Source organism: Mustelus asterias, chromosome 13 (assembly GCF_964213995.1).
Source record: "Mustelus asterias chromosome 13, sMusAst1.hap1.1, whole genome shotgun sequence".
NCBI classification, from domain to species: Eukaryota; Metazoa; Chordata; class Chondrichthyes; order Carcharhiniformes; family Triakidae; genus Mustelus; species Mustelus asterias.
In genome coordinates this window covers 16,720,640-16,743,215 of record NC_135813.1, presented here as the reverse complement: position 1 = coordinate 16,743,215, position 22,576 = coordinate 16,720,640, and the positions used below count along the sequence as shown (strand labels likewise).

The window sequence follows — 22,576 nt, the reverse complement described above, 5'->3', positions numbered from 1 at the left end:
TAGTCTAGCTCTTACTTTTGGTGTCAAGTCCTCCTCTGTACCCGATCCAGCCCTTCAACGTGATCGTCTCCCCCATAAGGTTCAGAAACTTCTGGAAACTGTCACTCCCAGTCTCTGTGGAAGGAAAGCAGATGGGAATGCTGAGCGGATTAGAACATCACTCCATGAAACGCGCTTGGACATTACAAAGCGACACCCAACTGTGGAAACGCGGATTTCAACCACTTAGCAGTGGGAGCTTTCCCTCCCCCCGAGCCGTTTGCTGCTCCGACTGGGTTTGTGAATACCCTCCCATCGATAGATTGGATGGAATGGGCTGGCCAGGGAGGGTCAGCAATGCCCGGCTCGGCGAGGTGATAACCCCCGTGGGGCCGCTGGGGTGGGATTTTCCACGCAACCTGTCACATGTTTCATAGAATCATAGAATCATAGAAACCCTACAGTGCAGAAAGAGGCCATTCGGCCCATCGAGTCTGCACCGACCACAATCCCACCCAGGCCCTACCTCCAGATCCCTATATATTTACCCACTAATCCCTCTAATCTACGCATCTCAGGACACTAATGGGCAATTTTACCATGGCCAATCCACCTAACCTGCACATCTTTGGACTGTGGGAGGAAACCGGAGCACCCGGAGGAAACCCACGCAGACACGAGGAGAATGTGCAAACTCCACACAGACAGTGACCCAAGCCGGGAATCGAACCCAGGTCCCTGGAACTGTGAAGCAGCAGTGCTAACCACTGTGCTACCGTGCCGCCCGTTTCCTGGCAGCGGGAGGCGCCCCTCCCTGGGCCTGGGACTCGGTTGGTCCCGCTTGTTGTCGACAGGATTTCCCGCTGAACGCACCACAGGGAAACCCGCGGCGGGGGGGGGGGGGTATGCCGTCGGCACGGCCGCAAAATCCTGCCGGCGTGAACGGCCGTAAAGCTCTGGCCTTCAGCTCACCCACCCACGGCCTACGCCTTTAAGGTCCTTCACCCTCACTGGACGTGACTTATGTTGCAGTCTGTCACCCATCTCAGGCAGGGAGCTTCACAATATTTTCGTCACACACCCTGTAACTTGCTTAAGGAAGCCACTGCCATGAGACTTACTTTTATCAGCAGCACGAACAACTCAAATACATTTTAAAAAAAGAAAACTCCAACAGAAATGCAAATATGTTGGACCGTGAACAGTTTTGAATTTACGCGGGGCCTGCTTAATGACCTTGCTGCAATAATGGCCAACAATGGCTACCCATTCGATTCTGCAGCCTCGCTGACATGTTGGTTGGGCTCAAGGATTCAAAATGGCCCCCGGTGGTGTTTAAACCTCTGGACTGCCTGAAATAAAGATCTGTACAGCTGGGTCCCTCGACAATTCTGTTGGGCCCAAGCAAGCGTAGCACAGGGAGACTACAGGAGACAAAATGCAAGGAGAAAAATACATACGTCATACCCTTCCACCACCCCCCCTCCTCCACCAACCGCCCCCCCCCCGCCCCCCCCAACACCGTCCGTAGTCATGGGACAGCATGGTGGCACAGTGGTGAGCACTGCTGCCTCACAGTGCCAGGGACCCAGGTTCAATTCCAGCCTCGGGACACTGTCTGTGTGGAGTTTGCACATTCTCCCCCGTGTCTGCGTGGGTTTCCTCCGGGTGCTCCAGTTTCCTCCCACAGTCCAAAGATGTGCAGGTTAGGTTGACGGGCCATGCTAAATTAACCCTAGTGTCAGGGGGATTAGGAAGGTAAATATGTGGGGTAACGGGAATAGGGACTGGATGGGATTGTGGTCGGTGCAGACTCGATGGGCCGATTCTATGACTCTAACCCTTGTGACGAGTCACCAAATGCGCTCCAACCGTCATTCCGCAAAATGATGGAGGCCATCTTTGAAGCAACATGTGGGATTGTGGGAGAATCATAGAATCCTACAGTGCAGGAGGCCCATCGAGTCTGCACCGTCCACAATCCCACCCAGGCCCAATCCCCATAACCCCATGCATTTACCCTAGCTAGTCCCCCTGACACTAAAGGTCAATTTAGCATGACCAGTCAACCAAATCCGCACATCTTTCGACTGTGGGAGGAAACCGGAGCACCCGGAGGAAACCCACGCAGACACGGGGAGAACGTGTTAACTCCACACAGTGACCCAAGCCGGGAATTGAACCTGGGTCCCTGCTGCTGTGAGGCAGCAGTGCTAACCACTGTGCCACCGTGCCGCCCATGGGCAAAAGGATAGGGGAAGGGGGAGGTGGAATTGGCACCAGTAAAAAAAGGTAGCGTGGGGAAATTGAGGAATCAGACCATGTGTCACAACAGACCCTCCCAAAGTTTTCAGGAGAGAATTCCAGAGCTTCGGACCTTGGCAGCTACGGGCTGGGCTGGAGTAATTGGAATCGGAGATGTGGAAGAGTCAGAATGAGATGTAAGCAGCTCCTCTGTAGAGGGTTGATTGCCATGATGTGGAGATGCCGGCGTTGGACTAGGGTGGGCACAGTAAGAAGTCTCACAACACCAGGTTGAAGTCCAACAGGTTTATTTGGTAGCACGAGCTTTCGGAGCGCTGCTCCTTCATCAGGTGAGTGCAGGATTTGTTTCACAAATGGGGCACATATAGACACAAACTCAATTACAAGATAATGGTTGGAATTCGAGTCTTAACAGGTAATCAAGTGATTGCCTCAGTTGTGATTTGTGTTGTGGGGATTGAAAACACTTATCAGAGCGCAGTGGAGATAAAGATGCCGGCTAATTTTTAATGTAAAAAAAGTCTGTGATCAACTGCACTCAGCAGTTGTAGCCTCTGATTTTGAAATTCCTCCATTTTGTTTCCTAGGTAACAAGCAGAATGCCACCCTGGATAGCCAGAAAACCATTCAGAAGCGTGCAACAAATATGGAAATTTTCATATTTATTACACCAGCACTTAATGTCAAGAAACTTAAGAATTGATAAACGATTTAATAATGTTCTTTACAGGATGATAATTCACTGCAGCTTGGAAAAAATAGATCAGATGACTTATCTCCATCAACATCATTAAATTCAACATGTCTGCCCACAGGCAGGGGGCAGCACTGAGCATCCGCCGTCGTTTCCAGCAGGAAGTGGACGCCAACGATGGGAGCCTGTCCCCATCCCAGAAACCGACCATCAATGGATGAAGGAAGCTCGGATAATCTGGGACAACTGCATGACTGCGCGAAAGAGCAGGACCAACTGGAGAGATCTGTCAAAGAACTAGTACAGACAAGCACGATGGGCCAAATGGCCTCTCCCTTCTTTCAAATCAATTCTCCACCTTGTCATGCTTTGATCTTTTATGGGCAGCTTTCTTCAAGGTCTGCGAAGATTGCTATCATTTTGTTGGTGACTGCAAAGTCTGGGCCAATAGTTTTTTATATAAAACTGAAGACCAGAAGATATAGGAGCAGAATTAGACCATTCGGCCCATCGAGTCTGCTCCACCATTCAACCATGGCTGATAAGTTTGTCAACTCCATTCTCCCGCCCTTTTCCCCGTAACCTTTGATCCCCTTACCAATCAAGAACCTATCTATCTCCGTCTTAAATACACTCAATGACCTGGCCTCCACAGCCTTCTGTGGCAACGAATTCTACAGATTCGCCACCCTCTGGCTGAAGAAATTCCTCCTCATCTCAGTTCCAAAGAGTTGTCCCTTTACTCCGAGGCTGTGCCCTCGGTGATGCATATGCAAATTAATTGTTGCCAAATTGACAAAATTAACACATTATACATCTGATAAAATTCCGGGCTTCGCCCACCTTTCCTGACATTCCATATCAGATCCATTTTTAACTAATTACTTGTAAGTTATTGTAATTTGCATTTTGATTCAAATCAGCACAGGATTATAGTACAAGCCTGATGGGCTGAATAGTCTCCTTCAGATCGGCAGCGGTCTTGGATGCTGTCAGAGGGCTCCAGCCAGAACAAAGGAAAATCATCACAACAAAACAGCTTGTATCAATGTTGGTTCAAATTAAATTCAACCCTCCAGTCATCATGTAAGTGGCAGCAACTCACACGTACTTACCATTGCTAAACATCTCATCGTCTGTTAGCTGGCCATCTTTAGCATATAGAACTCCAAATTTAAAATTCACTGACCCCTAATTAGGAGAAAAACCATTCAGAAGTATGTGGCAAATAAAGATCATTACACATTTATTAGATTAGTACTAAATACAGAGAAACTTAACAATTGTGATTGACAAATGATTTAATAGTTTCCCTTACCAGATTCTAAACTGAGCCGTTTAAATAGATTAAGATAAGCACATACTGAGTCCATTTATTGGAGCATGGAACCATATCATTTACACAAGTGTATTCCACCCAGTTCATCAGCTGACATCTTCATGTTACTCCCGTATTGTCTGGTCATTGGAAACCACACAAGCAAAATATTCTTGCTCTTTGCGAGAAAGGTCCAAAACTGTCATCCCATAATTCTCTTCTCCATCATTTACCCTGTCCGCCCTCCTGTAGGCCCTCTGCCCCTCTGTTTCTCCCTCCGCCCCCCCCTGTACCCCCCTCTGCCCCTCTCTTCCCCCCTCCGCCCCCCCCCCCCCGCATCCACCTCCACCACCCTGCACCCCCTTTGTCCTCCTGTAACCCCCTCCACCCTCCTATAACCCTCTTCACCCTCCTGTATGCCCTCTGCCCTCGAGTACCCCCCTCTGCCCTTGTGTACCCTCTCCGCCCTCATGTACCCCCCTCCGCCTTCGTGTACCCCCCTCCGCCCTCCTATATCTCTCTCCACCCTCGTATACCCCATCCATCGTTTAAATTTTGATATTTTCTTCTAAAATTTGTGCACAGATTTAAAACAGTGTGCTGGGAGCCACTAGGTATTTAGCAATTTCTACTGGACGACAGTGACAGCACACTCACCTCCTGTTCTTCTAACACCAGTAAGTCCTGTCAAGCACAATAACAAGGGGATTTAGTCGCTTGCATCATAATTTCTGGTCATCAGGTGAGTGAAAGATTGTTAATTTGTCTCTACTCAGCCATAGCCAAGCACTGCTGAATATGACAGGCGGAGAATGGCATGAGCAAGCAGTGGAGATTGTGGGTCAGCCAGGACAATGGTAACAACAAACTGGCAGAACAGAAGGACGTGGTCAACACAGCAGAGTAAAGGTCACCTGGCCTTGGTGACCAATTGGGACTCAGAGTGGGGAATTACCTCAGAGGGAGTTCTAATTTTTTTTACAGTGTAGAAGGAGGCCATTCGGCCCATCGGGTCTACACCGACTCTTGGATAGAACATCTTACCCAGGATCACCCCTCCGCCCTATCCCCATAACTCCACACATTTACCATGGCCAATCCATCTAAACTACACAGGTGGGATTTTACACCCTTGCTCGAGTTGGACCGGAAATTACCACCCGAGGTCAAGGGACGTTTCCGCTATCCTCCCCTCGCCAACTCCGATTCCGTGGCGGGCGAGGGACGGTAAAATTCCAGCAGACATCTTAGAACACTAAGGGTCAATTTAGCATGGCCGATCCACCTAACCCGCACATCTTTGGGGTGTGGGAGGAAACCGGAGCACCCAGGGGAAACCCACGCAGACATGGGGAGAACCTGCAAGCTCCACACAGACAGTCTCTGAGCTGTTCATTTCAATAGACCTAAACCGAAAGTTAATAAGGTCCATTTGCTGCATGACTCTGGTTAGCGATGTTTAACCTTTCGAATCCAGCGCCGCAAAAATGGCGGCTGAATTGAATAGGAGTTTGTTGCATTAACTTCGAACTCTACTGCCACAAGGACACTACTCTCCAGATAACATTAACCCTTAAACGTTGGCGGTGATAAGCAGATAGACCTCGAATGTGGGTCAGTTTCACTTCAAATAGCAAATGAGGTCCGAAATATTTGCCGCAGAAACCACAAGAAGCGTCGCTTTAACAAATCGAGTCCTACCTTTTGTACTTCTGCATTAAAAATTTCCCTGGGGCCCTTTTCGAATTTATCAAGGTTCATGGCACTGTAAAACAATTTGAAAATTGATGAGATTGTTCAATGTGATTTATATCACACACACAGGCCATTTCCTCCAAATACCACGGCAGCCGCTCAATGCAACAGAACGCTGCATCCCAACATTCCCCCCACTGATACCGCTCATCCCAGACTGGGGATGTTCCTGGAGGGAGCAATCCAGTTATTCCCAGGACATCAGAGTTGACAGCTGCATCGCTGCTCAGTTTACCAGGTCCCAGAATTAAGATTTCCCTCCCTAACCAGGCACCTTTTGAGCTCCCAGCGAGACTGAGTCTATGATTTGTGCATCAGGGGAAGAAGCGTCCGTGATAATGTTTTCCCTGAAGGTAACACAGTGTAAGAATTGCCAAATACTCCCAGCTCCCTCATTGCAGCAGTGAATGTAACAGCTGCTGGTGTTGTTAAACCCAGGCCCGGATAATACTTGGTCTGCACCAGTACCTCTACTGGTGATCCGACTCTGTGTCAGGTTAGCTTGCTATTTGTAGCAAACACTGGCAAAAGCCAATGGTTCGCCAAGGTATAACGACGATACAGGAATTACATACAGTTCTATGAGGAAAGAGACAAGACACTGGTGTGGTGTGGGGGGCAGATTCAATCGAGACCTTCAAAAGAGAAACGGGTCACTGTCCGATTAGATTTGTTGGGCTGCGGGGCAAAGGGAGGAAAATGGGGGTGAGGTGGGCCGTTCTTACAGAGGGCTGACAGGGACGTGACAGGCCAAATGGCCTCGATTCTGTGCAGTAACCATTCTACAGCCGGGATTTTCCGGCCCTTCCCAATGGCGGGATCTTCCAGTCCCATCGATGGCACCTCCCCCTATTCCCCTTCCCCCGAGTTCCCGACAGCGGCAAGGGTGAGCAACGTAAATGGCCGTTGACTTCGACGGGACTGGAAGATCTCGCTGGTGGCCAATGACGAGCTGCCTCCGTCGCTGGAAAACACACCGGGGGAGGGGCAGAAAGTGCCGGCCTATGATTCTATTCCGGACAAATCTCTGCCTTTCTCCCTCCTCCTTTTCCAATAGGGTGTTGTTAAAACTCAGCTCTTTTGGTCGGTCCTCCTGGTATCTCATCCTTTAGAGCGGCATCCATTCCTGAATGATCACCCTACTCTGAAAGGACTTGGGATGTTTTTCTGTGCTGAAGGCACTATTTAAATGCATTCATTAGTTCATCTCACTTAAGTCACCCACCCATAAACCACGCCCCCCCAACCCCCCACCCTTTCCCCCCCAACTGGCCTGTGTCTTGAACCTCTCCAGACCCAAGTGAATGGCACTGTGGGTGGGTTTGCAACTAGAATCACCGCACACTCTGGTCCCCGCATGCCGACACTATAGTTAAGAAAGCCCACCAACACCTCTACTTTCTCAGAAGACTAAGGAAATTTGGCATGTCAGCTACGACTCTCACCAACTTTTACAGATGACCATAGAAAGCATTCTTTCTGGTTATATCACAGCTTGGTATGGCTCCTGCTCTGCCCAAGACCGCAAGGAACTACAAAGGGGCATGAATGCAGCCAATCTATCACGCAAACCAGCCTCCCATCCATTGACTCTGTCTACACTTCCCACTGCCTTGGAAAAGCAGCCAGCATAATTAAGGACCTTACATTCCCCGGACATTCTCTCTTCCACCTTCTTCTGCTGGGGAAAAGATACAAAAGTCTGAGGTCACGTACCAACCAACTCAAGAACAGCTTCTTCCCTGCTGCCATCAGACTTTTGAATGGACCTACCTTGTATTAAGTTGATCTTTCTCTACACCCTAGCTATGACTGTAACACTACATTCTGCACTCTCTCATTTCCTTCTCTATGAACGGTATGTTTTGTCTGTTAGTGCGCAAGAAACAATACTTTTCACTTACATTAATACGTGACAATAATAAATCAAATCAAATCAAAATCTTCACTAAATTACCCAATGTGAAAATTCTGGATTGAGACATTTTCCCAGGGATTTATTGGCACTGCTACCTCACATATTCGGATAAAATCACCCTCAATATGGTATTCTAGTCATTATTAAACGCATGCTCTTGAACATGGAGGTATATGTGGACATGAACTATTTGTATGGCTTATTACAATGGATAGTATCAATTCTTTAACAGGGGACTATTGGCACTCCTAACAATGCTTGAAGTGATGCAGCTGGGGTTGAAGGGTTTGGGAGAGACACGGAGTGGTCAGGTTCCTACTTCTCTGCCTTTCACAAGAGTTAAAATTGGACCCAATTCTGTGCAAGTGAATGGCCATTGGGTGAGTGAAGTTCTTATTCATTATGCTCCCTACTGATTGGTGATACTGGTGTGCAGGTTAAACTTGCAATCTCATCAGCAGGGGGCAGAATAGTCATCCCGGTCGTATAATCATGGAATCCTACAGGGTCTCAACTGCCCTCCAGGGGCAACTAGGGATGGGCACACCCACACATCTTTGGACTGTGGGAGGAAACCGGAGCACCTGGAGGAAACCCACGCAGACACGGGGAGACCGTGCAGACTCCACATAGACAGTGACCCCAGGCCGGGAATTGAACCCAGGTCCCTGGTGCTGTGAGGCAGCAGAGCTAACCACTGTGCTGCCCTGTAAGGTAAGATCATTAGCCATGGGCCACAGGGGACCACATCCGTTTCTCTCTGTATTGGCACTGTGTGAGACGCTGCTGCACTCCTGCACGGTATGGCACTCCATCCCACAGTGGGAGTTTTTTTTTATTCATGGGACATGGGCGTCGCTGGCTGGGCCAGCATTTATTGCCCATCCCTAGTTGCCCAAGGGCAATTGAGAGTCAACCACATTGCTGTGGTTCTGGAGTCACATGTAGGCCAGACTGGGTAAGGACGGCAGATTTCCTTCCCTAAAGGACATTTGTGAACCAGTTGGGTTTTTCCGACAATCAACAATGGTTCCATGGTCATCAGTAGATTCATAATCCTAGATTTTATTTTGTTGAATTCAAATTCCACCATCTGCCATGGCAGGATTCGAACCCAGGTCCCCAGAACATTAGCTGAGTTTCTGGATTAATGGTCTAGCAGTAATACCATTAGGCCACCACCTCCCCGACTGAAAGTTGGTTAAGGTAATCGGGTAAAAGCAGGAAAGGTCAACGATCATAGAATCATAGAATCCCTACAGTGCAGAAGTAGACCATTTGGCCCATCAAGTCTGTACCGGCCACAATCCCACCCAGGCCCTATCCCCATAACCCCACACATTTACCCTGCTAATCCCCCTGACACTAAGGGTCAATTTATCATGGCCAACCAACCTAACCCGCACATCTTTGGAGTGTGGGAGGAAACCGGAGCACCCGGAGGAAACGCACACACACACACGGGAAAAATGTGCAAACTCCACACAGGCAGTGACCGAGGCCGGAATTGAACCCGGGTCCCTGGCGCTGTGAGGCAGCAGTGCTAACCACTGTGCCACCTTCCAGATCAGCGTCTCAAGATCCCACACTTACCTTAAAATAGATTTGACAGAAAGTGTTTTTGTAGGACTGTAAGGAAGGCATATTTTCTGTGTACCCTGCGAAAAGAAAAAGAAGTTATTAATAACCTCTTTCAGAGAGTTTAATTTCATTTTCTGAGAAGCCATTGTCTTCTGACCCTTTCACCTTCCATTCACAACTTTGTTTCACACAAGGTAAAACTCACGTACGAAAGCATTCGGACTGCAAGAGGCAGTAATCTGATCAAATCGACCCACAAAAGATTAATGTGAGAGTCTAGAGAATTAAAGGACTGTTAGAAGCAGCTTTGATTACAATGAGGCTTTTCAATATTAATCACATTATTGAACCTGACTAAAATAACAGGAAAATAACACCAAGGGATGAACCTAGTTGGTTCCCTCGCTCGCTGTCATTCTCCACCTTCAGCTCCCGCGCACAGACTGTCCGAATCTGGATCAGCTTCTTCCTACAGCTGCCCTTTGGGATCATGGATCAGCACAGTAGCAGGTCAGTTACGATCCAGCCTTTGGCATTTCCCACCGGATCCCTTGGTCACCCCCTAGTAGCTTGGTTGGGAAATCAGGAATTGTGATGTATGTACGCGGTAGCCATTTACTGTTCCTAAGGATGGGAGCACAATCATCCTGTTGGTTTCTTGACAAAGTTACAGTCGGACAGTCCTGGTGTAACTCCCAGGTCCTGATCTTCCAGTTAGTCTACACGGTTGAAGAATCCATAGAATCCCTACAGTGCGGGAGGAGGCCTTTTGACCCATCGCATCTGCATCAACTCTCCAAAAGAGCATCGTACCCAGGACAACACTTCTGTCCTGCCCCCGTAACCCCGTGCATTTACCATGGCTAATCCCCTAATCTACACATCTTTGGACACTAAGGGGCAATTTAGCATGGCCAATCCACCTAACCTGCACATCTTTGGACACTAAGGAGCAATTTACCATGGCCAATCCACCTAACCTGCACATCTTTGGACACTAAGGGGTAATTTAGCATGGCCAATGCACCAAACTTACCCTTCTTTAGACACTAAGGGGCAATTTAGCATGGCCAATGCACCTAACCTACACATTGTTGGAGTGTGGGAGGAAATTGAAGCACCAGGCGGAATCCCATGCAGACATGGGGAGAACGTGTAGACTCCACATAGACAGTGACCCAAGGCCAGGAATCGAACCCAGATTGTTGGCACTGTAAGGCAGCAGTGCTAACCACTGTGCCACGGTCCCCAACGCCCTTCGGGGGGGCACGGTACCTGAAGGGGAAAGGACACATCTAACGTGACCTAAAAGCTGCTTATCCCATTTCACGCTGGAGAAATTTGCACCTGTGATAGGCCGGTTGGGGACTCTCGGTGAGAGGAACCCGGAGGTGAACCTGCAAAGTGCCGTTCTGTGGCATTTGCCCATTGCCCTCCTTTACGCTATTGTTTTCTTAACGCTCAACTGAGCATCTGTGCTGTCAACCAAATACAAAGCAAGCCACGAGGCTGTGTGAAAGGAGGACTGGAGCAGGCCTCGAGCCTGTACTGCCCTTCAATTACATTACGGCTGATCTGCACTTTAGCTCCATCTACCCAGCCTTGGTTCCATCGGCCTTAATAGCCTTTGGGAGCCATAATGGAGCAGACTGCTCCCTTTATTAAACCGAGAGCAGAGGACTCATTATCCACCTTCAAAGATAGCAAACACATTCATGGAATATTGGCTAACCGGCCGCATTCTGCGCAAACAACCATCGCTTAAAGTAACAGCTTCTGTATTAGCATTCAGGACTGTGCGTCTTTGAAGAAGCCAGGAGATAATAAACCTAAAGTTGAATTTACCCGTCACGGTGAGCAGGGATGCAGCAAAAAAGCTGCTCCAGCACAAGCAGAGGGAAAATATTGAGGGTGTAGAGCTAGGTCTGGCTGACTCCGGGGCCCACGCACTGGTGGGAAACAGCTGTTCCTAACCGCGGTGTCAAAACACATCACTTAGAACAGAAGTGGCGCCCAGTGTGAGAGCAGGCTGTAACGTGAACCCTTGCTGAACCTTGTTTTTACAGCAAGCTCTGGGAGCGCTGTGAAACTGTCGCTGCAAATCAAAGAGCAATATTCTTCTTTAGTTGGAGTCTAGCTTTGAAAAAAAAGGTATATATAAACAACGCAAGCTATTTCAATTCCAGTGTGCAGCTCCTGCCAGTGTCTCTCCTGATCAAATAATTAATAAAGTGATTTTGTATTCCACAGGTCCGTCAGAAACATGGCACCAATTTTTTTTTTCAGAGCTTAACATCTCAAACTGTGGTAATAGCCTTAAATGATCAAACTGGGACATTGGGCGGCACAGTGGTTAGCACTGCTGCCTCACAGCGCCAAGGACCCGGGTTCGATTCCCGGCTTGGGTCACTTTCCGTGTGTCGTTTGCATGTTCTCCCCATGTCTGCGTGGGTTTCCTCTGGGTGCTCCGGTTTCCTCCAAAGACGTGCAGGTTAGGTTGATTGGCCATGCTAAATTGACCTTTAGTGTCAGGGGGACTAGCTCGGGTAAATGCATGGGGTTATGGGAATAGGGCCTGGGTGGGATTGTGGTTGGTGCTGACCCAATTGGCCAAATGGCCTCCTTTCGCACTGGAGGATTCTATGATTCTAAAAGTGGATCAATCTCTGGAGAAACCTACATCATTTGTTTTTATTCATTCGTTGGGACGTGGGCGTCGCTGGCTGGCCAGATTTATTGCCCAACCCTAGTTGCCCTTGGAGGGCATTGAGAGTCAACCACATTGCTGTGGTTCTTGCAGTCACAGGTAGGCCAGACCAGGTAAGGACGGCAGATTTCCTTCCCTAAAGGGCATTAGTGAACCGGATGGGTTTTTCCGACAATCGGCAATGGTCGTTAGTAGATTTTTAAATTGAATTCAAGTTCCACCATCTGTCGTGGTGGGATTCAAACCCAGGTCCCCAGAACATGAGCTGAGTTTTTGGATTAATAGTCTAGCGATGATACCACGAGGCTATCGGCTCCCCTTATACAGAATCTACAGCGCAAAAGCAGGTCTTTGGGCCAATTGGGTGCATGCCAGTATTAATGCTCTGCATCAGCTTCCTTCCACCCTCCATCTAAGTTACCAACATATCCTTCTATTCCTTTTGCCCTCATGTGTTTATCCATCTTCCCCTTAACTGTATCCAAGCCATTCACCTCAAACATTCCCTGTGGAAGTGCGTCCACATTTGAACCATTCTCTGAATGAAGAATTTCCCCTAAAATTCACCATCATATTTATTAGTAACTATCTAGTTCTGGGTAACCTTACACCATGTTTTTTTTAAACTTGTTGATGGGATGTGGGCGTCACTGGCTGGGCCAGCATTCATTGCCCATCCCTGAGGGCATTTCAGAGTCAAACACATTGTTGAGGCTCTGGAGTCACATGTAAACATAGAAACATAGAAACCCTACACTGCAGAAGGAGGCCACTCGGCCCATCAAGTCTACACTGACAACAATCCCATGCAGACCCTATGCCTGTAACCCCACATATTTACCCCGCTAAATCCCTTCAACGTACACATCCCGGGACGCTAAGGAACAATTTAGCATGGCTAATCCACCTAACCTGCACATCTTTGGAGTGTGGGAGGAAACCGGAGCACCCGGAGGAAACCCACGCAGACACGGGGAGAATGTGTAAACTCCGCACAGACAGTAACCCAAACCGGGAATCGAACCCGGGTCCCTGGAGCTGTGAGGCAGCAGTGCTAACCACTATGCCACCCAAGACCAGCTAAGGACAACAGATGTAGGCCAGACCAGGTAAGAGATGACAGATTTCCTTCCCTAAAGGATATTCATGAACCAGCAACAGTCACAATTTTATAACAATTGACAATGGTCATCCTTTGACTTTTAATTCCAGATACTTTTATTGAATTCAATTTGCACCATGTGCCGTGGTGGGATTTGAACCCAGGTCCCCAGAGCATTGCCCCAGGTCTCTGCATTACTGGATTACAGCAACAATACCATCGGGCCACTGCCTCCCCCTGTTCTGATCACTGCCTCGTCCTGAAACAGTTCAGCTGCTCTCCACAGGCGGTCGTGCTGAGTATTTCCAGTATTTATTGTTTTTATCTCTGATTTCCAACATCCGCAGTATTTCGCTGTCCTGTCAATCCCTTTCATTATTTTTTATTCATTCTTGGAACACGGGCGTCGCCGGCTGGCCAGTATTTATTGCCCATCCCTAGTTGCCTGAGGGCAGTTGAGAGTCAACCACATTGCTGTGGCTTTGGAGTTACATGTAGGCCAGACCAGATAAGGTCAGCAGATTTCCTTCCCTAAAGGACATTTGTGAACCAGATGGGTTTTTCCAACAATTGATAATGGTTATCAGTAGAATCTTAATTCCAGACATTTTTTATTGAATTCAAATTCCACCATCTGCCGTGGCGGGATTCGGACCCGGGTCAACCTCAGAACATTAGCTGAGTTTCTGAATTAACAGTCTAGCGATAATACCACTAGGCCATTGCCTCCTCTTGAAGGCTTCTATCACATCACCCCTCACTTTCTACTTCATGGAGAAATGATCCCCAGTCTCTTCAATCTTTCCAGCGCTACTCTTGAGTGTGATCTAACCAGGATTCTATATAGGTTCAACATGACTTCATTGCTTTTTCTCTTCTGAAATATACTTCTCTAAATTTGATCAGTTTCTCCGCTTTCTATCTTAAAATGTTTTTATCGAGTTTCTGATCTCTTCTTCAAATGTCACGCCCACCATGTTGGTCTCCTTGGTCCCGGCACGGTGGCACAGTGGTTAGCACCGCTGTCTCACAGCACCAGGGACCCGGGTTCAATTCCCAGCTTGGGTCACTGTCTGTGTGGAGTCTGCACATTCTCCCCGTGTCTGCGTGGGTTTCCTCCGGGTGCTCCGGTTTCCTCCCACACTCCAAAGATGTGCGGGTTAGGTTGATTGGCCGTGCTAAATTGCCCCTTAGTGTCAGGGGGATTAGCCGGGTAAATGAGGGTTACGGGAATAGGGCCTGGGTGGGATTGTGGTCGGTACAGACTTGATGGGCCGAATGGTCTCCTTCTGTACTGTAGGGATTCTATATCCCAATATGGATGTTGGTGAACAAGTTCAGAAAAAGATTTCAGGGAACAACGCAGCTTTACTGGAATGGGGTTGGCTTTCCATGTTAAATTGTATCGAGCAAGCTAGCCCAATGTACAGCCTGAGGGCAGAATGAGGCCTTCAAAGCCTCTCCATGTGCCCCCCCGCCCCCCACTCCCGCAACAGTTTTCAAAATGCCGGCCCAACAGATAAGTTTGAATGGAAGAATCTGCAAGGAGCTTCTCCTCCAATCACCAGCCACTTCATTCACATGTTTGCTGCTCATGGGTTCATTAGTGAGCCTATCAGCAACAAATGTGGGAGAGAAACAATCTGTGATTGGGTGAGCAGCAAACACCAGTGGTGGTGAGTTCAGGGCCCAGGGAGCCAGGCTCTGGGAAGATAAGGACTGGAGCCAGGGAGCCGGACAATGGGAGCAAGGTCCAGGGAGTAGGATCAGGACATCCAGAGTGGGGCCTACTGGCCTCTGAGTAAATGAGTGACTGGAGAGAGCGCAAGAGGGAGAGAGAGAGTGTGAGGGGTGCAAGAGAACATGAGGAGGGACAGAGAGCGATATGGGGAAGAGAGAGAGAAAGTGAGGGGAGAGAGAGAGTGGGGGAAAGACAGAGTGTGATGGAGAAAGAGAGCGTGCGGGCAGAGAGAGCATGTGTGAGGGGTGAGAGAGAGTCTGTCGGAAGAGAGAGAGAATGTGAAGTGGAGTGGGGGGGGGGGGGTGAGTGTGCACGAGGGGGGGGTGAGTGTGTGTGGGGGGGTGAGTGTGCGCGGAGGGGGATGAGTGTGTGCGGAGGGGGGTGAGTGTGTGCGGAGGGGGGTGAGTGTGTGCGAGGGGGGGGTGAGTGTGTGCGAGGGGGGGGTGAGTGTGTGCAAGGGGGGGGGGTGAGTGTGTGCAAGGGGGGGGGTGAGTGTGTGCGAGGGGGGGTGAGTGTGTGCGAGGGGGGGGTGAGTGTGTGCGAGGGGGGGGTGAGTGTGTGCGAGGGGGGGTGAGTGTGTGCGAGGGGGGGGTGAGTGTGTGCGAGGGGGGGTGAGTGTGTGCGAGGGGGGGGTGAGTGTGTGCGAGGGGGGGGTGAGTGTGTGCGAGGGGGGGGTGAGTGTGTGCGAGGGGGGGGTGAGTGTGTGCGAGGGGGGGTGAGTGTGTGCGAGGGGGGGGGTGAGTGTGTGCAAGGGGGGGGGTGAGTGTGTGCGAGGGGGGGTGAGTGTGTGCGAGGGGGGGGTGAGTGTGTGCGAGGGGGGGGTGAGTGTGTGCGAGGGGGGGTGAGTGTGTGCGAGGGGGGGTGAGTGTGTGCGAGGGGGGGGTGAGTGTGTGCGAGGGGGGGGTGAGTGTGTGCGAGGGGGGGGTGAGTGTGTGCGAGGGGGGGGTGAGTGTGTGCGAGGGGGGGGTGAGTGTGTGCGAGGGGGGGGTGAGTGTGTGCGAGGGGGGGGTGAGTGTGTGCGAGGGGGGGTGAGTGTGTGCGAGGGGGGGTGAGTGTGTGCGAGGGGGGGTGAGTGTGTGCGAGGGGGGGTGAGTGTGTGCGAGGGGGGGTAAGTGTGTGCGAGGGGGGGTGAGTGCGTGCGGAGGGGGGTGAGTGTGTGTGGGGGGGTGAGTGTGTGTGGGGGGTGAGTGTGCGCGGAGGAGAATGAGTGTGTGCGGGGGGGTGAGTGTGTGCGGAGGGGGTTGAGTGTGTGCGAGGGGGGGTGAGTGTGTGCGAGGGGGGGGTGAGTGTGTGCGAGGGGGGGGTGAGTGTGTGCGAGGGGGGGTGAGTGTGTGCGCAGGGGTGAGTGTGTGCGCGGGGGGTGAGTGTGTGCGGGGGGGTGAGTGTGTGCGGGGGTGGTGAGTGTATGCGAGGGGGGGTGAGTGTGTGCAAGGGGGGGATGAGTGTGTGCGAGGGAGGGGTGAGTGTGTGCGGGGGTGGTGAGTGCATGCGAGGGGGGGTGAGTGTGTGCAAGGGGGGGATGAGTGTGTGCGAGGGAGGGGTGAGTGTGTGCGAGGGGGGGTGAGTGTGTGCGAGGGGAGGTGAGTGTGTGCGGGGGGGTGTGTGTGTGTGAGGGGGGTGAGTGTGTGCGAGGGGGGGTGAGTGTGTGCGAGGGAGGGGTGAGTGTGTGCGCGGGGGGTGAGTGTGTGCGAGGGGGGTGAGTGTGTGCGGGGGGGGTGAGTGTGTGCGCGGGGGGTGAGTGTGTGCGAGGGGGGGTGAGTGTGTGCAGGGGGTGGTGAGTGTGTGCGCGGGGGGTGAGTGTGTGCGAGGGGGGGTGAGTGTGTGCGAGGGGGGTGAGTGTGTGCGGAGGGGGGTGAGTGTGTGCGAGGGGGGGGTGAGTGTGCGTGAGGGGGGTGAGTGTGTGCGGAGGGGGGTGAGTGTGCGCGAGGGGGGGTGAGTGTGTGCGAGGGGGGGGTGAGTGTGTGCGGGAGGGGTGAGTGTGTGCGAGGGGGGGGGTGAGTGTGTGCGAGGGGGGGGGTGAGAGTGGGTGTTGAGGGGGGGGGCACAGAATGTGGCTCGCTCCCAGTATCTGGGTTCTCGCTGACGCTCACATATTGTGCACTCTCATCCACTCTGACTGGAACTGAGTGTGAGCAGCCTGAGTCTGGGAGTGAACCAGGAACACACTCTCACACTACCTCACTCTAATACTCTTTATTTACGAGTTACTGCGTTTTTGCTCGGCAAGTTGTTTCTTTTCACACGTCTGTTTTTTTTTAATGAATTTTATATCGAATCTTGTGCCAAACGTTTTCTAAAATTTGCTGATTGTCCCCTTGAATGAGAAAATTAAAGTTAAGTTTATTTATTAGTCACAGGTAAGGCTTACATTAACACTGCAATGAAGTTACTGTGAAAATCCCCTGGTCAGCACACTCGGCACCTGTTTGGGTCAATGCACCCTAACCAGCACGTCTTTCAGACTGTGGGAGGAAACCGGAGCACCCGGAGGAAACCCACGCAGACATGGGGAGAACGTGCAGACTTCGCACAGACAGTGACCCAAGCCGGGAATCAAACCCAAGTCCGTTGAAATGTGCCCCCCAACCCTGGCGAAAGGTGGGATATTCTGGTAGGGATAATAAGGGTGTAGTTTTCAAAGAGCATTGCTTTGAAAAGAGACTTCAATTGATTTTTAATTTGAAGTGTAGATCATAGAATCATAGACTCACAGTGTGGAAGGAGGCCATTCAGCCCATTGAGTCTGCACTGACTCTGACAGAGTATCTTACCCAGGCCCCCCCTCCCCCACCCTAACCCCACACATTTACCATGGCTAATCCCCCTAACTTACACATCTTTGGACACTGAGGGGCAATTTAGCATGGCCAATCCTCCTAACCTTCACGTCTTTGGAATGTGGGAAGAAACCGGAGCACCCGGAGGAAACCCACGGAGACGTGCAAACTCCATACAGACAGCCACCCAAGGTCAGAATTGAACCCGGGTCCCTGGCGCTGTGAGGCAGCAGTGCTAACCACTGTGCCGCCGAATGGACAAATGTCTGCCTTCCTCCGCAAGTGGCTTTGTGGCCGATGCAAAAATGACCAGAACCGCACAAGTCTGAACGAGCGAGAATAACAAAGGTGCACCAATCACCACTTACTGTTTTTTTCCAGAGAATAGCGCGATACTGCGGTACACGTTGATTGTTCTGGTCGGAAAGGACAACTGAAAGGAAGAAAGGATTCCTCTCTGTGTCTGTACCTACATAATTCTGATGAACTGCAAGGGGGGAAAAGAAAAAAACAAGAAAAATGTAAACAGCTTGGTTCAAATTGAAATAGCTAATTTTAAACTCGCGCATAATGTTCAACTACATCATCATTCTTTAACACAACAGGTGGTTCGGTGAATTCTATTAGAAGGAAATAGCTCCCACATCGCACTGATTTGTACCACGCAGAGTAATAACATTGGGACAAGAGCTGCTTCTTTCTGCTTCTGTTACCGTGGTTTTCCATCGCTTTACTTGCACTCCACCTCTGACCTGGGAAACAACATTTCTTGCCCCGAGGTACAGACCGTGTGATGTCAGCAAGGTGGAGGAGGAACGCATGATGTCGAGAAACAGCGGCGGCCATTTGAAGAAATATTTCACAACTCCCGACAAGGGATTATCCGGAAAGAAAGACTCCGCGAGGAGGATGCACCCACCGTCTGCGGCTAACTAAAGAAGCGAAAGGTGGTATCGCATTGAGAGAAAGGACGCTGAGGGGATTCGTGGCAGGTCAGAGGGCTGAAAAAAAATTCAGAAACCAGCAAAGGATGGACTGAAAAGACCTGATAAAGAGGGATGAATTGGATTGGGGGAGAAAACCATCAGGCGGCATGGTGACACAGTGGTTGGCACTGCTGCCTCACAGCACCAGGGACCCGGGTCCAATTCCGGCCTCGGGTCACTGTCTGTGTGGAGTTTGCATGTTCTCCCCGTGTCTGCGTGGGTTTCCTCCGGGTGCTCCGGTTTCCTCCCACAGTCCAAAGATGTGCGGGTTAGGTTGATTGGCCATGCTAAGTTGACCCTTAGTGTCAGGAATATTAACATGGTAAATACGTGGAGTTACAGGAGTAACTACAGGAGTTAGGGCCTGGGTAGGATTTTGATCGGTGCAGGCTTGATGGGCTGAATGGCCTCCTTCTGCACTGTCGGGATTCTATGAAATATAAAAACGGATGGTGAAAGCTTTGACAAAAAAGGAAGAGAGATGTTAAAGTGAGCTTTGGCCCCATGGAGGCGAGGGGGCTGGTGATGGGAAACAAGGAAATGGAAGAGTTTTGGAAGCAATTTTTTGAACATAGAACATAGCACAGTACAGCACAGGAACAGGCCCTTCAGCCCACAATGCTGTGCCGAACAGGACGCCAAATTAAACTCATCCCTTCTGCCTGCCCTTGGTCCATATCCCGCTATTCCTCGCATATTCATGTGCTTATCTAAAAGACCCTTTAGATGCCCCTATCGTATCTTCCTCCACCACCACTCACAAGAACTTCCACTCATGGCTTTTAGTCCCAGTTTTGAAAAAGTTACAATTTGTTGAATGAAGGGGAACATGCTTTTTAATAGCAAACTAGCGTTATGATTACTGCTGAACTGTCTCACTGACGCTGAAGGGGTAATGTTGAATGTTAATTTTTTCAGTTATGATAGGAAATTCAATTTATATTAAGCTTCTGATACTTTTAACTCCTACCTTAATCCCATGTGCATAATCCAATCATTTATTTCACGATCTACCCTGCTTGATGATATTTTCTATTTGTCTTCACTGTAGAAGATGCAAAAACACACCCCAAGGACTGTAAAAAATAAGGGAGCACAATGAAGATGGAACTTAAAACTATCCCCATCGCTACAGGAAAAGGATTAGGAGGACTAATGGGATTAAAGGCTGACAAGTCCCATGGACCTGATGGCCTGTATCCTCGACTGTTGAACAAAGTGGCTGCAGAGGTGGTGGGTGCATTGGTCGTAACCTTCCAAAATTCCCTAGATTCTGCACAGACCCCAGCAGATCAGGAAACTGCAAATGTAACACCTGGGTTCAAGAGAGAACGGAGACAGAAAGCAGGAAACTACAGGCCAGTTTGCCTAACATCTGCCGTCGAGAGGATCCATCATTTAGGAAGTAGTAGCAGGCCATTTAAAAAATCATAGCGCAATGGACAGAGTCGCAGAAACTCAGCTAATGTTCTGGAGACCCGGGTTCAAATCCCACTGCGGCAGATGTTGGAATTTGAATTCAATAAAAAATATCTGGAATTAAGAATCTACTGATGACCATGAAACCATTGTCGATTATCGTGAAAACCCATCTGGTTCACCAATGTCCCTTTAGGGAAGGAAATCTGCCGCCCTTACCTGGTCTGGCCTACATGTGACTCCAGAGCCACAGCAATGTGGTTGACTTTCAACTGCCCACGGGCGACTAGGGATGGATAATAAAGGTTGGCCCAGCCAGCGACGCCCATGTCCCACAAATGAATTTTTAAAAAACATAGCTTTGTGCAAGGGAAATCCTGTTTGACAAATTTATTATAATTCTTTGAGGATGCAACAAGCCGGGTGGATAAAGGAGCAACAGTCGATGGATTTCCAAAAGGCATTGGGCAAGGTGCCACATAAAAGATTACTGCACGAGATAAGATGTTGGAGATGATATATTAGCATGGATTGAGGACTGGCTTAACTAACAAGAATCAGGGCTGGATTCTACAGCGCCCCACTGTGTGTTTTTTCAGGGAGTGGGGGGGGGCATAAAATATGTGGTCCACCACCTTCCAACCCTACCCTCACCAATATACAGGGATTAGGTATAGCACCCAATAGACAACCTACATAGGCTTATTGAGGGACCTAAGTGGCCATTTTTTTCCCACAAGCCCTTCATTCGCCCCTACACTGCTGGGCACTAGCAGTTGGGTAAGAGTGGGACGGCTGTTCTTTTAGCAAATTTGGTGATAAGACAGGAAGGAGAGGTGTACATTGAGGGCAACTCCATCTCCAAGGTGTCCCCCCCCCCCCCCCCTTCCTCCAGACCACATTGGTATCTTCCCTCCTGACCTCCAAAACCCACGGCCCGCCCACACCTCACACACCCCGCTGTGCGATCCCTCCTCTCCCAAAAGGCCGGGGGCTTTCCTGGGGTCCGGTGCCCACCCTCAATCTTCATTGGCCTCCCTGCAGGATCAGCCACGCCCACTGCTGAGGTCAGGCACTGCTGGCATTGTCGGAACTGCTGGCCACAGTGCTGTCAGGGAGGGATTCCAGGATTCTGAAGCAGTGATGATGAAGGAATGGTGACACAGTTCCAAGTTAGGAAGGTGTGTGACTCGGAGGGAACTGACAGGTGGTGGTTTCCCACGCGCCGGCTGCCCTTGCCCCTGTAGGAGGCAGGAGGTGCGACTGAAGTAGCCTTGGCACGTTGATGCAGAGCATCTTGTAGATGGCGCACGTCGCAGCTTCAGCTTGGGCTTGGCACAGAGTGACAGGTTGAGCTGTGCCGCCTGCTGTAAGGTCACCGGCTGCTCACATGCACCATCATGCTGGCACAGTCAGTCACTTTACCAATCAGCTGCTGCCTACACCATGGGCTTTCTTTCCATTTTATGTCTGCCTCTCACTTCACAACTCCCTCCTATCCCACTGCTCCTGGCAAAAGTAGTGAAAAGCCTTTCCGAAGACTTTATAAAATGATGTTCCCCCCATCTCTGTTACTTCCCTTCAACCTTTTATGTGTTCCCTTTAGTTTCATCCCCATGCTATTTTCCACTAGTGTGCACCATACACATACACAGCACCGGTTAACCGCCATTGTGGGCAGTGATCCAGAGAGATTGATCCATTAAAATTTCAGTGCTTTCAGCATATTATCGATCTGGCAAGCTTTCCACCAGAACAATGGGACACAATTAGTCTTTGGTGATGGAGAATTGGCAGCCACAGGGTTGTTGATTCACTTCCACCTGGATCGCATGATCACCAACATCGCCTGCCTCAACGGTTCAGAAAGCAACCCAAGTAAAGTTGGATATGTTTCCTGGGAAGCAGAGAAACTTTTTCCCTAGGATGCATGGGTTTCCTCCGGGTGTTCTGGTTTCTTCCCGCACTCCAAAGGTGTGCGTTAGGTGGTTTGCCCATGCTAAATTGCCCCTCGGTGTCAGGGGGACTAGCAGGATAAATACGTGCAGTTATGGGGATAGGGCCAGGGTGGGGATTGTTGTTGGTGCAGGCTCGATGGGTCAAATGGCCTCCCTCTGCACTGTAGAGATTCTATGATTCTGTGAAAGTGGGTAGAAGATTGGACATAGTCTCGATGCCCAACAGGACTGGTTGAATAAACAGCCTTATCTCATTGCACTCTGTTTTGTTGCCAGTTACTGTGCCACTTGTGACATCAGTGTACCTTTAAGAGTTTTTTAAACATCATGCTCTCCGAAGCTCACAGCCTTAGCTGATGTCATTGGTGCCGAGATG

At 50.0% G+C, this 22,576-nt stretch overlaps 1 protein-coding gene across 10 annotated transcripts in view; it reads right to left on the bottom strand.

Moving 5' to 3' along the window:
• Positions 1-22,576, bottom strand: part of garnl3 (GTPase activating Rap/RanGAP domain like 3) — a 443,046-nt gene that overhangs the window by 146,208 nt on the left and 274,262 nt on the right. For 8 of the 10 annotated variants that reach the window (XM_078226419.1, XM_078226423.1, XM_078226417.1 and 5 more), the window contains 6 exons: positions 18,206-18,324; positions 9,523-9,587; positions 5,958-6,021; positions 4,914-4,940; positions 4,054-4,129; positions 16-114 (listed from right to left, as the gene is read on the bottom strand). In XM_078226419.1, coding sequence (XP_078082545.1) covers positions 16-114; positions 4,054-4,129; positions 4,914-4,940; positions 5,958-6,021; positions 9,523-9,587; positions 18,206-18,324 — 450 coding nt within the window. The remainder of the gene's footprint in view (positions 1-15; positions 115-4,053; positions 4,130-4,913; positions 4,941-5,957; positions 6,022-9,522; positions 9,588-18,205; positions 18,325-22,576) is intronic. The other 2 variants (XM_078226425.1, XM_078226426.1) reach the window with 1 other exon arrangement.